The sequence below is a fragment of the Nestor notabilis genome, unplaced genomic scaffold (assembly GCF_000696875.1).
Source record: "Nestor notabilis isolate BGI_N333 unplaced genomic scaffold, ASM69687v1 scaffold32593, whole genome shotgun sequence".
In the NCBI taxonomy this organism is placed as follows: Eukaryota; Metazoa; Chordata; class Aves; order Psittaciformes; family Psittacidae; genus Nestor; species Nestor notabilis.
In genome coordinates this window covers 1-15,004 of record NW_009923877.1, presented here as the reverse complement: position 1 = coordinate 15,004, position 15,004 = coordinate 1, and the positions used below count along the sequence as shown (strand labels likewise).

Here is a 15,004-nt window from a genome sequence, read left to right as displayed (position 1 = left end):
TGTGGGTGTCGGTGCTGACTTTCGCTCTGTCGCTGCTGGTCTGCCTGGGGACTCTGGCAGAGGCGTACCCCTCAAAACCGGACAGCCCCGGCGAGGACGCTCCCGCAGAGGACATGGCCAGATACTACTCGGCGCTGAGGCACTACATCAACCTCATCACCAGGCAGAGGTAGGCAGAGCGGCCGGGCGAGCGTCCCCCTTTCCCACTCCCTGGGATGCCTTTTGCCTTGGGGAGGCTGAGGAGAGGGAACATGCCTGAGTCGCCTCTGGGTCCGGAGCTGAACTTTCTACATCCACGCTGGCAGAAGGGGTAGGGGTGTCGGTGCTGCTTCTGCTCTATCAGCCCTTTCTAGCCCTGGCACAGACAGGTACGGCAGGAAGGAGCACAAACTGCAGGGCAGTGTGCATGAGGAGAGCCCCCAAAAGAGGGACAAAACATAACTAATCTGAGAGATGGAGAGAGTTAGGGCAGGAGGAGTAGTGTCCCACTTCTTCGCTACCGCTTTGTTGAAGATTTTGATGAGAAAACGTGCCCTTCTAGGCTTACTGGGGAGGTGTAGTAGTCCAGATGCTATGTAGTTTGCCTGCTACCTCATGCAGCTGTGAGTGCAAAAAGCACTAGTACTAACAAAAACTCTCTCAGGACCACAGGCAAGAACCGCAGCCCAACCTTTTTTAGAGTGTGACCTGAACCAACCTAGCTCTAAACTGGCTTTCCAGGGATGACTGTGCTTGTTAAAGCAGGGATAAAGGCTCCATCTAAAAAAGTGCAAATTATTATTCAAAACTGTTTTCTTTGGGAGCGTCTGTCCAGTTTAGACTGTGTGATTAATAGAAGTTTTCCCTGAGGTCCCTGAACAGTGTGTGACCCAGAAGAACTTCGACATATTTATCTATTTCTTTAATATCAAAACCAGATGGGAGGTCTAAAATTAGGCTTTCATTTGTTCCTCTAGAAGTCTGAAGAATTAAATTAGAAGGGAGGCTATCATGTAACTGAGAGCTTTCCCAGCAAACCCGTAACACTGTCTGCACTAATAGCATAAAACAGATGAAGAGGCTGATAGAAACACAGTTCTTCAGTTCTGAACTTTTAAAGCAATATTCATAACTCGTTCATGTGTATGGCATGCTTCTTTGTGATAGTTCTGTGCTTGGATAACTTCTTCTCTAGATTACTACTATAATAATCTGATTCTTGAGTTCTGCCTCTGCTGCCTGTTTGCCTTGCATGTGATGGGATCTCCAGGCTGGTCTCTCATCTCTTCTTTTGTTTCTTTCATCTCTGGTTTCAAAGGTGGTTCCTCTCCAAAAGAAGTTTATATTTAAAATCAAACGAAAGAACCCCAACCCAATATAACAAGCCCTTCTTTCTGTATTCAACCTCTGTTTCTGCTGTGTGCCCTTTGTGTTTGCTTTAATGTTGACTGTAGCTTTTTTTCCCCTGATTTCTGGGGTACAAGCAGACAACTCAGAGACAGAGACTGTGTGGATTTGGGTTCTGAAATGAACAGAAGTGATTATTGTTGCTGATGGAGAAAACAATGTAGAATTCAAATTTTGTTCTTCAGATTTTACCTAGATTTCTCACCCACCTTCTCATATTTAGAGGGAGCAGAGTTGACCTGGGAGGACAAGAAAGCTGGTAGAAAACCCCCACCATAATGGCAACTTCATGGTACACATTTCGAAGTTAACTGCATAGGTTAACTGAAAAAGAAAAGGTGTGCTGTTTCCACTGTGTGGGGAATTAACAGTGCAGAAATAAAGTAATTGCCACCTCCATTTGAAAAGCTCAACCGAGCTCCTGGAGGTTCTCTGTTTTGACAGTGACACAGGCACTTGCAAAATGAATCAATAACTTCTGCAGCATTTAGGACTGGTCTGTTTCAGGAGATGTGCTAGAAGCTTTCTCTCTTCTTACAGCTTTTTAGCTCTGACCTTTGTGCACGGTGCTGCTTGGGAGCCCTGTAGTAGGGGGGAGATGAGGGGTCCATGAGCTTGTCCTGCTCCTCCTGAGGGTCTGTGAGCAAGCCATGCTTGGCCTCTTGCCAGACCTTGTGCCTGCAGCCTGGTTACTGTGCAACTGGTGAGATGGAGCAGTAAGAGCACGTAGATAGTGAAATTGATCCTTTCTTTGCCTTCAGGTTCATCTGTCTTGTCTTATTTGATGTTTTTGTGATTATGAATAAACTTTTGGCTCATCTTCTTGGCTTCTGCTTCTGACCTAACCCAAACATTTAAGTGTCATTCCCCCCTGACACACAGGGTCTTCACGCCAGCTCCTATGAAGCTTCTTCCTTCTAGACCATCTTTCTCTTCTCCTTAGACCTTCTCTGTGTGGCTGCTTTGCTCCCTCTCTCCTTTGAGATCCTTCTTCAGATCCATCTCGCTTAGCTTTAGACATCTGTGCCCATCAGCTTTATACTCCTTTGAGGTTAGCTGAGGGAAACAGGTACTTGTAGGGTGCAGGTCACCAGAACCTTGTAGTTTGTTCATGAATCTGTGGCTGTTCAGTGCTGTAGCAGAACAGTAAGGCCATTTCTGCTGGAGATGGCTTGAACTGTAGGCAGGGCAGAGAATATCTGAAAATGTGCCTGAGTTAACCAGTACTGATGCTCCCACTTCATGTCAACACCTTTTAATGGGGAATGGAGCAGATCCTGAGAGCTTGGGATTTTTGTCAGTTTTCTGAATCAGACCCTTGAGATGCTTCTGTGATCCCTCACTTCCTGTTGCTGTCCTGGGACATTGATGGGATTTGACTCCTAAGACCCAAGTTCTCATAGGAAGCTTTGAGATTTCGCTGAATCTGAGTTACTATGTCCCTTATCAGAATAAGTATGTTTACTCTTCCATCCCTATGACTTCAGCTGGAGTTGTGGGTTTTCAGCATGCCTGAAAAAAGACCTTGATACCTCAAGCTGAGCATAAAATATGACCATGTAATTTCACAAAGCTTGGAGCCTCATCCTTCCAAAACAGTGATGATAATTTGATGTTTCCCAAACAGCAAACAAAGGCCTGGCTTTCTGTGATCACATTTTCTCAGAGCTGGGCAGGGTAGACAAAGAGCAAAGCATGGAGCAGCTGGAACAAAGATATCCCAAGGCATTTGGTTCAGTGAGAAGAGACTGGCTTTGTCCATGGCCTCATTTTAATATGTCTGTAGCACAGTTGTCTCCCAATGGCAAAATTACAGGGCAGACAGGAGGCTCAGGCATATGACACAGGAAAAGCAGTCAGTTGGTCAGAGTCAGTGATCCCTTTGTGTGCAGCTCTGCTGTGTGAGGGCATGGTGGGTCGATCCAGCACAGGTAGCAGCAGTGGTCTAGCCAAGGTATGGAAGGGACTCATATAAAAGCTGTCTCCCCAACACATCTGTCTTCATGATTAGACTGAATCTCTGCACTCTGGGAGGCTGCCACCTATTTGTTCCTTAGACAAAACTTTTCGAGAGATTAACAGGAGTTTTGCTCAAGTGTGAGCTGTTGGAGCAAGTTGTTGATTTGTTAAATCGATTTCTTTAACATAACAGCAGATTAGATTCCCCCTCAGTTGAAGTCCAGGTCACATCCATATTAATCAGAGTAGGGAACCAGAAAGAAATAAATCCCTTTGTGGTGATGGAGTGCAAGGTATTTGATTCAACATCATGCTTGATTGCATTATTGTAATAGCATTTTACTATATAAGGCTGGTTCTTTTCAGATACCTGCTTTCAGTCAGCTTAGATTAAGAAATTTCCTTTCAGTTTCTGAAACTGATGCTTTGTCTTTGTGGAGCACAGATGATGTACTAGAATGAACAAGGTGATGTAAAAATACAAAAAGTTGAATAAAATCATAGAATCATAATGATTGGAAAGTGACATATGTTTCCACTTTTCAGGAAATTATGCCATCAACAGGTAAAACGTCTGGGTTTTTAGATATAGTTTGGGAAGGGTTTGTTGTTTTTTTCTGCCAAGTTTAGATCAAGTCATAAGAGAAAAATCTCAATAGCAATGGATAAAATGTAAGTCCGTCCTTACACCTTTGATTTCTCTGGAATTAGAATTTTCCTCAAGTGGCATTCACAAAGCTGTTACCTGTTAATGTGCTTTGTGATTCAGACTGATTACACACACAAGTTACAAATCATTATCTTCATTTTTTCTAACCAAGGGAGCATTTGCTTCTGAGACTTATCACTCTTAGGCTAATGAATCCTTACAGTGATGAAATGTCTGTCAAGCTGGCTGCTCATCGTCACTTCTGTTTTCTTGGGAAAAGAGAGCAAATTCCTTCCCAAGAACCAGAAATTGCAAATAGAAAGACATCTGCTGTGTAAATATAGCAGATACTGTCAGAAAACTGACAAAGATAGCCAGTGGTATCCCCTTTAATCAGAGAAGAATTATGAATGTGAGTTTTCTTTCACATAGCCACATAGTTCAAGAGTGATGATCACCTTGGGGTAGCTCAGTTTTTATGACCTAATGTGCTATGTGTCGGGCAGCCCCAAATGTACTAGTTATCTTAAAAAATCCTGGCTGATTCCTTGGCTAATATGGCATACTGAGCTTTGTTTTCTGTTAACTTAGTAGGTAAATTTATGTCCCCATTTGCATAATTTCTGAGGAAGGATACAGTGGCATCTAAACGAATGAGAAAGTTAGTAAGATGATGGAGCTGCATTTGAGGGCAAGACTGACATGCTCTGAGGTCACATCATGTGCAGCTCCCTCTCTTTTCATGCTCACATCAGTAAGGTGCAAGGTTCTAGAGTGTCCAGGAACAGCCATCAAACTGAGAAATATTTAGGTTTCTCAATGCTATAATTCAAAATTATTATGGGAAAACATAGAAAAACAAAGAAGTACCGAAAAATGAACATTTTCTCACATGGCCAAGCCAAGTCAAGTTAAAATACTTGCTGGAAAGTTGTATTTATGTTTGCTCTAGCAATTTTTTTTTCTGAAAAAAGAAAAGATTGTCTAATGGTTCTGGTCTTAATCTTTATTTTTAAAAACTGACATATGTAAAAATACACTTTTTTATCTTTCCTTAGATATGGAAAGAGATCAAGCCCAGAGACACTGATCTCAGACCTCTTGTTGAGGGAAAGCACAGAAAACATTCCTAGATCCAGGTATGTATGAAGAGGTTTCATAGTGGCGTTCGGTTCTTATTTAGATTTAACAGTTTCATTTGTTATCAATAAATATGTTTCACAGGGTAAAAACATATGCCAGCAACAGATGGGTATACATGTCCTTAAAAACATTAATTCCTGTTTTGTTAAAAGCTAGAACCACACTTGGGTGCAAAAGATGCCTTACCAGATAAAATATAGTCCAAACTTCTTGTTTCCTGATTTTGGGAGCAGGCCGTTCCTGCTCTTTGAAGGAAGAGAAGCATTCCCACGTACTTGTCCAGTACTGGGCTTTATTACACAAAATTATTGCTGGTGCCTGATGATGATTCCTTACACACTGGAGCCCCAAAGATGGCTCATTTCTACTCATTTGCTACTCAAACAGGTTTAATTTTTCCTCTAAAGATGTATAAGTGGTAAATATGTACATAGGTTAACTTATACACAATGCATGGCTAGGACTGGTTTTTATAATAAAGTATTTCACACTGGGTTTGTACCTACTATTTTACAAAGGGAAAAAAGGCCTTTATATTTCCATTTGCACTTGGTTCAAAATAACAGTGGTGTTACAAGTAACAGTCGGATTTCAAATGTACATGCTGTATTTATCTAGTTAGGTAACGACGCTTTAGCTATAATGTAAGATACTGTAGTAGTGACTACAGTTTACACAGATGAGAAGTACGTTGAAGAGGTAAGATGCAAGGGGAGTTTTGGCTCGTGAAAGAAAATACTGATTTCAATTTTACTCACAATCAAGCTCAGTTTAAGCCTTCACTGGTAGCCTGAAGTTTGCTGATAATATGTCTACTGCAGAAATAAATGTTTTATGCAGTAGCCTCCTCAGGAGTCTAGAAGCAAATGCTCTACACTTTCATTAGCTTTGCAAAGGCTCAATTAGAGTAATTTAAGTACTTATATGTAATAGTCTGTACCACTGAACTTGGGGCATGATCTTCTCACTGAAAGGTGACCAAAATTTCTGCTGCCATCAAGGGAGATTGTCCATGAGATTTGCAGTTCTGCGCATAGGGATACCATTGACTTACAGTGTGATGACTAACCACAGCTGTGGGGATACAGTTTTCTCTGCAGATGCTTATGTAAAAACTGCATGGAGTGCAGTGAAATGTATTAGACTATTTTGTGTTTGGTAATGACAAGGCAGAGCCCTCACATAATGCGAAATTTCCGCTGCCATGAATTTGAGGCAACACACAGGGTAGTACAAACTCTAATACTCTCTGTAATTTTCACCCTTTCATAAGAAAACTTTATGGTTATTATTATTGTTTCAATAATGCTATTTATAACACACCAGGGAGCAAAAACTCATGAGCAAAATAACAAACTAGTCTGCATTTAAGATCAAGAATTGATGAGAAACAGATTTTTATTTCATACCCCCTGTAACACTACAACAGCACTTTAAACTGAGTATGGTATTTGTCATTCATCGATGACAATTATGGGAGTACTGGGAACAATGATGTCTAGCTTCCTATGGATATGTTTTCTAGGATAAAATCCTGCATGGATTCTGAACCCCACTCCAGATTTTCCTCCATGTGTGGACATAATTAAGTCTTCTTTCCACCCAATTCTATGTTTCACGACGTATCAGGAACTTAACATCTTTATTGATACTGAGATACTAGTATCAGTACTGACTACTGAGATATCTGTACCTCTCTCTGATTTGGTTGAAATTGTCCAGAGAGTTTTAAAGCTGGTGGGGAAGTTAGGGGAGCCACACAGGGGCAGACGGCTGGCACACAGTGCATACGCGCAGGTACACCATGGCTGCCTAAGCCTTCTTCCTGCAGAAAGCCAGGCTGAATGAATGAAAGGCACTAGCTATTGTTCTAAACTTAAAGTAACGAAGTGTATGTAGCCAGTTAATGGAGCACATTTACAAGTAAGTTCTTAAGACAAAAACTTAATGTGGCATGTTTCTGATCTTGTGGAGTCGTGAGAAAACAATAATAACAGAATGTGTCTCTTCTAATACTGTGTTTTAAAAAGTTAGGTATCTAGTGTGAAGTAACTGTCTTGGCTGCCTTTGCAACTACTCAGGGATAAGGGTATCTCCAAAATGAGCCTTCCATCCTAAAATGGTCAAGATATCAATTGCCCTCTCAAGGTGTCAGTGTCTCTCCGATGACTGTGGAGGCAGACGATGTTTAATCAAGACTAGATGCCCAGCTTTTAGATGGGAAGAACTATGGCAAATGCATTTCCTCTGGTCTTTCTCCATGTTCTTCCACTTGTTGACTTTTTATCTGTGTAGACAGGACAGCTGTTTGCAAGGAGAGGACCTCTGGATCAAATCCTACCCTCAGCACCCCTTTCAACATATTTCAAATGTTTGATATTGAGCAGTGGAATACTATAATATTATTTTAGGATGGTGACTGTGAACATCAGTTTTGTTTGAAGGTGCTTACAGCATGACATGATTTTTTTTTTGGCTCAGTGAATTCTCTTTGGAAATTGTTTACTCCTGAGCCAGAGTGAAAAATACATCTTCAAAAAATGTTTGTATTTCAACATACCATAGTTTTCTAGCTGAATTTCATTAAGTGCTACTTAAATGGCATAAAGCAGCTTTGCAGTGACTCTCAAGTGGTATAAAATGTGGCACCAGACAGCAATACGGAGGAGCAAGTTCTGGTAGCAAAATACGGACTTCTGGCCATCCACAATGCCTCTGCTTTGATGGGAATTGCATATACAATATTCAACTGCAAATACACATATGTATTCCTTATTGATACCATAATTAACATTAAAATTTAACATAGTTCTAACTGGATTTTTCAGAAGGGGCTTTAAAATGTATTTAATGAGGTTTTTTATTCATAATATGTATTGCAGGTTTGAAGACCCTTCGATGTGGTGATGGGATTTTCAGCACTTCGTCAAAACTTTTCCTAGGTTTCAGTTCATACAGCACACCTATGAAGCAAATCGTAGCATCATTCCCAGTGCATGCAGCCATTGTACTGAATTCTGTAGAGTTTTTCCTTCATCATATTTGTATATACCTTTATTTAAATAAATTATTGTGCATTCCAAAATATAACATCCTAAATGAAAACAGCCAACTGTGTCATTGGTATAGCAAAGAGTTGTTTTAAATGATTGAAACTGAATTATAATCTCCCTGCAGTCTAATGTATTATGGACAACAATAGTGTCACAGTTATTATGGTAATTAGTGTGCAAAGTAAGATAAAGACACCGTTTATTGCGGCCTCAGAGTCAGCTCAGCTGCTTGATTTATGCAAAACTGTTTAAAATAATTTATCATAGACTACATAATCTAGGAAAATAGTGTTCTGAGAGGCAATTTTTCAGAATGACCAGACTAAAAACTTACTTAGTACTTACATTGACAAATGAATTAAGATTAATAGCATTTTCAAATTACAAAGGAATAAGTCACCACTTAATTCTGCTAACTCCTCAAAACTGCTTTGAAGCTTGGCTGTAAGCCTGAGTTATGAATTTTAAATGAAACAGATGTAACATCTTTGTTTTGGCAATATGCAAAGCAGCAGAAAATATCTAAAGTAATTCATAAACCAAGGCAAATCTACAGCTATTTGTGCCAGCAAAAATATGTCTAACATTGCCAAACACCTTGTAAAGGAGCACACTGATAAATCACAACTCTTTGGGTACCTGCAATCTGAGCCTTTCTCATTTGGAGCCATTTGTGGTTTCTGTTTCAACCATGGAACAGGGATTAGGGAAACTGTCTTCAGGTTTTCATTTTCTTTTTTTTTTTCATTTTATGTATTCCATCACTAGCTTAATGAGGGAGTCAGACACACTCTCAAAGTTTTTATTCAAAGTAACATAATATAATGGCAGCACCACGTTACCCCTGTTCTTAAGTGGGTTTAATTTGCAGATACGTATCTTGCAGTATAGTCAGAATCCACACTGGGCACGACACAAATGTTGGTCCTGATATTTCAGCACAACTTTTATTTAGACACTGTGACTAAACACCGCATAATAAAGCACATAAAAAAGTTCCAAACTGGAAAAGAATCAGCATGAAGGTTTAATGTATTAACATCTCCTTCCTGCTTTTCAAATGTTTCCACATGTTTGTTACCCCCAAGAGATGTGTCAGCACAAGTAAGTTCCAGATTTCTATAAACGCACACTGAGTGCATTCACAAAGCATTACCAGGACTGGCCAGCTTCTGTGGCCACAGTGTCTTCAGTAAAGCATAACGTATTTTTCCTTTTCATAAAACACATGGGTGTTACTGGAATTGGCAAATTTTGATCTCAGCAATGCCATAAACCACAGCCACCCAAGACCAAGACCATAAGTGACAATGTTCAGAGGAACTCCAGGATGGCCACAGGTTGCTGGGGTTAGCAGGTGCCCATTAACTGCAGGGCAGGACCTGCTGGGTTAGAGTCCACATAAAGTTTTGCTTTGAATAATTATTCAAATGAAAACCGGAAATTAGTGAGGTATCTGCTATACAGTATACCAATTCCTGGTAATTCCTAGTATCTCTCTGTATATTAATGACCATGTAAATGATAAAATCAGCAGATAAACTAAACTCACATTGCTTAGCGCTATCATTACAAATCTGCCTTAGTGAAGAAAGTGTGAGTTAAAGGAGCATCGGTGAATGCTAATTGCTTGTGCTGAGCTGCTCCACTCAATTACCTGAGTTTTCTTGAGCTTCAAAAACACCCATCTGTATAGAAAAGCTAGAAAAAAAATCTAAAAAATGTGAGGTTTATCATCTCATGAGCTGTCAAAAACAGAAGGAAGGCAAAGCACTCACACAGTATTTATCTATCCACAACGTGCTATGATTTTCTTTCTAAAATCTTCCTGTGTTCTCTGGAGCAGACACAATATTGCCGTAGAAGCCCAGTGCTTAGCTTCCTTGTGTACTTCATATACCAATCTTGACAGGCCAGAACATTGGAAATAGTGGATCAGCTCTCCATATTGCAGGACAGGCTTAAAAAACGAGCTGTGAAAGGAAGATAAATGCTGGATTTGTTTGCTGTGGCTCCTGCATTTGACTTTAGGGTTAACCTTTTCATCTTTTTTTCTCTAACCATGAGAAACAGAACAAAGGCTGAAGTTTATGTCAGAACCTGAGGAAGTGCCAGGAAAAACAAGACATGAGAACCATGAAAGTAGGTGATAGTATTTTCTCCTTCATTTGTTGCAGGTTTGAAATCATAACGAACATACATAGATAGGCGTAAAATATTTAAGACAGTCCAACTTTACCTTTGGCAATTTCTGTAATTAACATCACAGTTATGCCCAAATTTGATTCAAACAAGTAGGGAATCTAGATGATCCCATATATTGCCTCTTCTCGGAAATTAAATTCTCTCTATCCTTTTCTCTCTCCATCCCTAGAAACCTAATCCATTGCAATGCTTTCAGCTCTGAAAGTCTTCTGTGCCAGAAGACACAAATTCCCTAGTTCTCCTCTGATGGTTATTTCCCTTCTCCCTAGAAATGAAGTGAAACGTTGTCCCTGTGACTGGTGTTGGACCCAATTGGGTGGCCTGGGTGCCCCCTGCCCTCCCGCTGTCCAGCTGCTGCCCCCCTTCTCTGGTGAAGGGGAAAGAGCCATCTGTCAAGCTGAATTTTGCTCACTTGTCGCCCAAGAGGTGGAAACCCTGCTCTGGTAGCATAAAGAGGGGATGGACAGCCTTCTGTAAGGCAGGGCAGCTTTGCTCTGCCAGACCATCCTGAACACAGGGAATCACAGTGTCCCTGCCCCTAGAGGGGGTATGGAACTAGATGATCTTCAAGGTCCCTTCCAACACAAACCATGCTGTGATTCTGTGACCATGACTGATCACGAAGGAGAAGACATCCCCACAGCCTCCACCTTCTGTCAGAAGACACAGGGAAGCAGGAAGGTGCTGGTGGCGCAGGACTGGAGAGCATGTTCTAGTGATTGTGATATGTGTCCTAGCCCCAGATCAGACCCTGGAGGTAGCAGCACTGGTCACCCCAGGCAGGCAGCTGCTCTTCAGCAAGTGGATGAGGAAGGAAGGAGGGGACCCGCTACAGAGCTCCTGTTGGGGTGAGCTGGGATTTACCTGGTAGCTGCGAAATGAATACCAATTTTCAGCTGCAGCATCAAGTGTTTTCCACAGGGGTTGCACTGTGTTCCCATGCTCTGCTGGTGCCTCACCCTGGTGCTTAAGGTGAGATGCCCAGCACCACCCAACACATATGCGAGGGGGATTTTTAAGCTGAACTGACCATTGCTCTGTGTTTCCCATGGGGTTGCACCTGCTTTTGCATGGCCACACGTCCTTCAGGAGCACAGGTGCAAATCCAACACAGGACCTTTTTTCCCCTTCCCACCCTTGTGTCATCAGCTGATAACCATAAGCCACTAAAAGTCAACAAACACTTTAAAGCAAAATTCAGCAGAAGATAGGCCAGAATTTGTTGTGATAGTTTTTGTTTGTCTTCTGAATTTTCCTTGTGAAAATTTCTGAAGTCAGAAGAAGAGAAAGAGCAGAATACCAGGAATGAGCAGCCATGGCTTTGTAATGCAGAAATTGAGAGGAGAACATGCCTCCTTTGCATTTCCAAACTGAACTATTATAAGGTGTGGGTGCTCTTCACTTTCCTTTGTACAGATGCTTTATAGCACCCCCTCACTTTTTCCCCCAAAATTCTTTAGGTTAAAAAACCCACAACAAAACCCTGGTAAGAATAAATTTCTTTCAGGAAGGTTTTCTTTTTTCAAGTGTTAGGAAAAATTTTATTAGGAAATATTTCCTAGAACATATTTTCTTTCATTAATTTGTGTTTCGTCTTGAAATTAAAAGCATTACAGGTTTTAATTGCTTTTGAGGTTCAGTCCAGAATATTCTTCTCTACATGTTAACTGAAAGGAAAAGACACCATTCTCTTCCTCCCCACTCTGTACAACTTGGGTGTTTCACAAACAGAGTAACTATTACTGGATCTGCACAGTGTATGTCTAGTAATAAGAAAAGGTAAAGCTTCCCCTGGGGCTGCCCCCATTGTAGATACACAGCTCCAAGAAACACCTTTCATGGGTGTGAAAGTGTAGCCCTTAAGAGAGATCCAATATGGCAAAAACTGAGTGGTTTATATCAATCCCCATGCTGCTATTTAAACCAGACAGATCTCAAAAGCAAAAAGCAAACCAGAGCTATGGCAGCTATACAGTAGCTGGGATGTCTTGTATGTGAACCAAATAGGTGGATTCTGACCAAAGAAAGAGTTTCCATATGGATTTCTGTGAAGTTAGAAAAGTAAATGCAAAATCTAGCACTTGGGAACAGCTTACTTCTCAAGAGCCCCAGGGTTATAAATCAGTGTCTGTCTTCCAGTCAATAATTCACAGATTCTGGATTATCACATCAGAATTTGAAATTATGTCAGATCTGGCTGTTTAATTTTAATATTTAATAATGTTTTCCTGTTAAAAAATATCAAAGAGTAATTTAACACCCACAATAACGAAAATTAAACACCCCCCCTGCTTTGTTTTGGTGGGTTAGTAGCCTGAGTGGGAAATTGCTACTGAGAGAAAATTACCTAACTAATGTAGTAATTCTTATCAGGTCAGTGTATTTTATTTATCTGGCTGTATGGCTATCAGTCATTTATTAATCTGTATTACAGCAGCACCTGGAGACTCCAGATATGGGGCTCTTTGTGCTTCAGTCTGTAGGACCATAGTAAAAATTTAAGTCTAGACTAGAAAAATTTTCCATCCACATGCAAAGAAAGAAAATGGGAGGAAACTTGGGCTCATAGATAAATATGGTAAGTAAGTTATGGTGGTCCTACTGCACCTTTGGGCTTGTCCTTATAGCCTCTCTGATTACAGCAGTTAAGATTGTGCTATAAAACGGGTAGTGCGATGTTATCTTGTTTCTGGTTAACATGTATGTTTGCTAAGCTCTCCCTTATCTAATGTATTTGCTTTTCTTCAATGACCAGGTCTCTGCTAGTCCCAAAGACCTTCCAAGCTGTATTTAGCCTGGGCATACAAGATTCAACCTTTGATAGACACCCAGCTCCAGCCTTGCGCTTGCTGTAGACCATGAACTCCCACTAAATTCTGACTAAATTCAAGATTTTAAACATACCCTAGGCCAATCCAGTCCTGGAGGTATAGGGTGAGCCCACCACTCAATTTAACCTCAGTCTGGGGCCAGGCTGTCAAAGCTGATTACAGAGTACCACTACCAGATGGTAGTGGTAACTGGGTGTAGTCTTACCCCAGTTACCTTTTATTCTTACCCTTATTAGAGAAACTGGCTGGAGATAACTGTTGTGCAGTTTAGAGTTTCATTATTGCTAGTTGTTTAGGTCTAGGACCATTTTTAGAGTTTGGGTTAAGGCAGGGTTGGACCTGCATTTTAGACAGGTTTATCTGTGGTGTGTGGTGGCAGACTTACTTTTTGCCCTTTATTTGTTAGATGCTCTGCTGTCCACATGAAATTGTCTTCACAAGGGCTCTTCGGTGAAGGGGAAAGAGCAGGCTCCACAGGTGGCATCTCCACCTGGAGCCCTATATGGGACCATCAACCAGGTTACATAATAAGGACAAGAATAGCAGAACTCCTGAATTACTACAAGAGAACCTGGACCAGACAGTCAAAACCACTTATGTGACCAGATATGCAGATAAAGGATCACTGGGAGTTTTTAAGCGTGTTTCCTAATTTGTAATGATCAATGACTGCTTTAAATGCTTGGCAAAAGGCCATGGGCCACTTTGAGACATAGGGTTGCACCTAAATTCACAATAAGCTTTGTGGGTTTAGGATCAATGTTATGGACTCACACACAGAGAGTGGTGGTCAGCCCAGAATTCAGACTTCTTTCTTTCTTTTCCCATGTTCTGGATAGAGGGTCCTGGTCCACAGGCTGTTGATGCTGCCAAGGTCTCTGCCTTCCAGGTGTGGGTCTCAAAGTGTCTAAGTACCTTTGGAAACGTGGCTGGAGGGATCCTGCTTTCAAGAAAGTGTAATTGATGGAGAGAGACATGGGATGTCCTTGCAGATACAGCTAATGGTGACTAATACTGAACATGGCTTTAGCAGTTCTTTGTCAAAGAAATATGTTTGTATCAACTAAGAATGAGAGTTTAGGAGATTCTGTGCCAAGCAGGTGACTGGCTCTTTAAGAGGTCTTTCATATTTGCCTTTACACAAGTTCCCATGCCCCATTTTTAAGCTTCTTTTCCTTAAAAAAGCACCTTTCTAGTTTCTGTTCTTGGTTGGCTTTCTTTTATATGGAAGAAAAGAAGGACTGCAATTTGATGTTGTTCTGCATTAATGGTGCAAATTATTTTCATAGCCAGGGATAATTTTCTTGAATTTATCCATTCATTCACTCCACCGTGTTTCTGACCATTACTGTGGTTCAGCTATCTTCCCCACTGAAATGAGCTGGAAATACTGTCTTTCAACACACCCTTTAACAAATTCTGTTCCACCAGTAATGGCACAGGTTTATACAGATTTTACTTTTTTTTCTTAACAATTGCTCCAGTTCTTGTTTCACTGCATTATAAAACCAGGAGATGGCTTCTAATTCAGTTATCTAAACCAGGAAATAAACCTTACTGATGGAATATTAATAGTCCAAAGGCTTGGACACTTTTTGGTGTGGTCAGCTTCTTCTAAGCAGGAAGCATTTTAAAGTTAATCAGTGTTGTGGTTCAAGCCCAGCTGGTAATCTGGAACCACTCAGCCGCTCGCTCTCTCCCCCCACTTCTTCCTCCCCCTGCTCCTGGAGGGATCGTGAGGAGAACCGAAAGAACATAACTCCCATGGGTTGAGATAA

At 41.0% G+C, this 15,004-nt stretch overlaps 1 protein-coding gene across 1 annotated transcript; it reads left to right on the top strand.

Moving 5' to 3' along the window:
- Window positions 1-5: 5 nt before the first annotated feature.
- NPY (neuropeptide Y) lies at window positions 6-8,044 on the top strand (the record flags this gene model as incomplete). The annotated part of the gene is made up of 3 exons (XM_010012374.1): window positions 6-169; window positions 5,053-5,133; window positions 8,020-8,044. Coding segments are annotated over 3 exons (270 nt in total), but the record flags the coding sequence as incomplete, so codon positions are not given.
- Window positions 8,045-15,004: the final 6,960 nt, after the last annotated feature.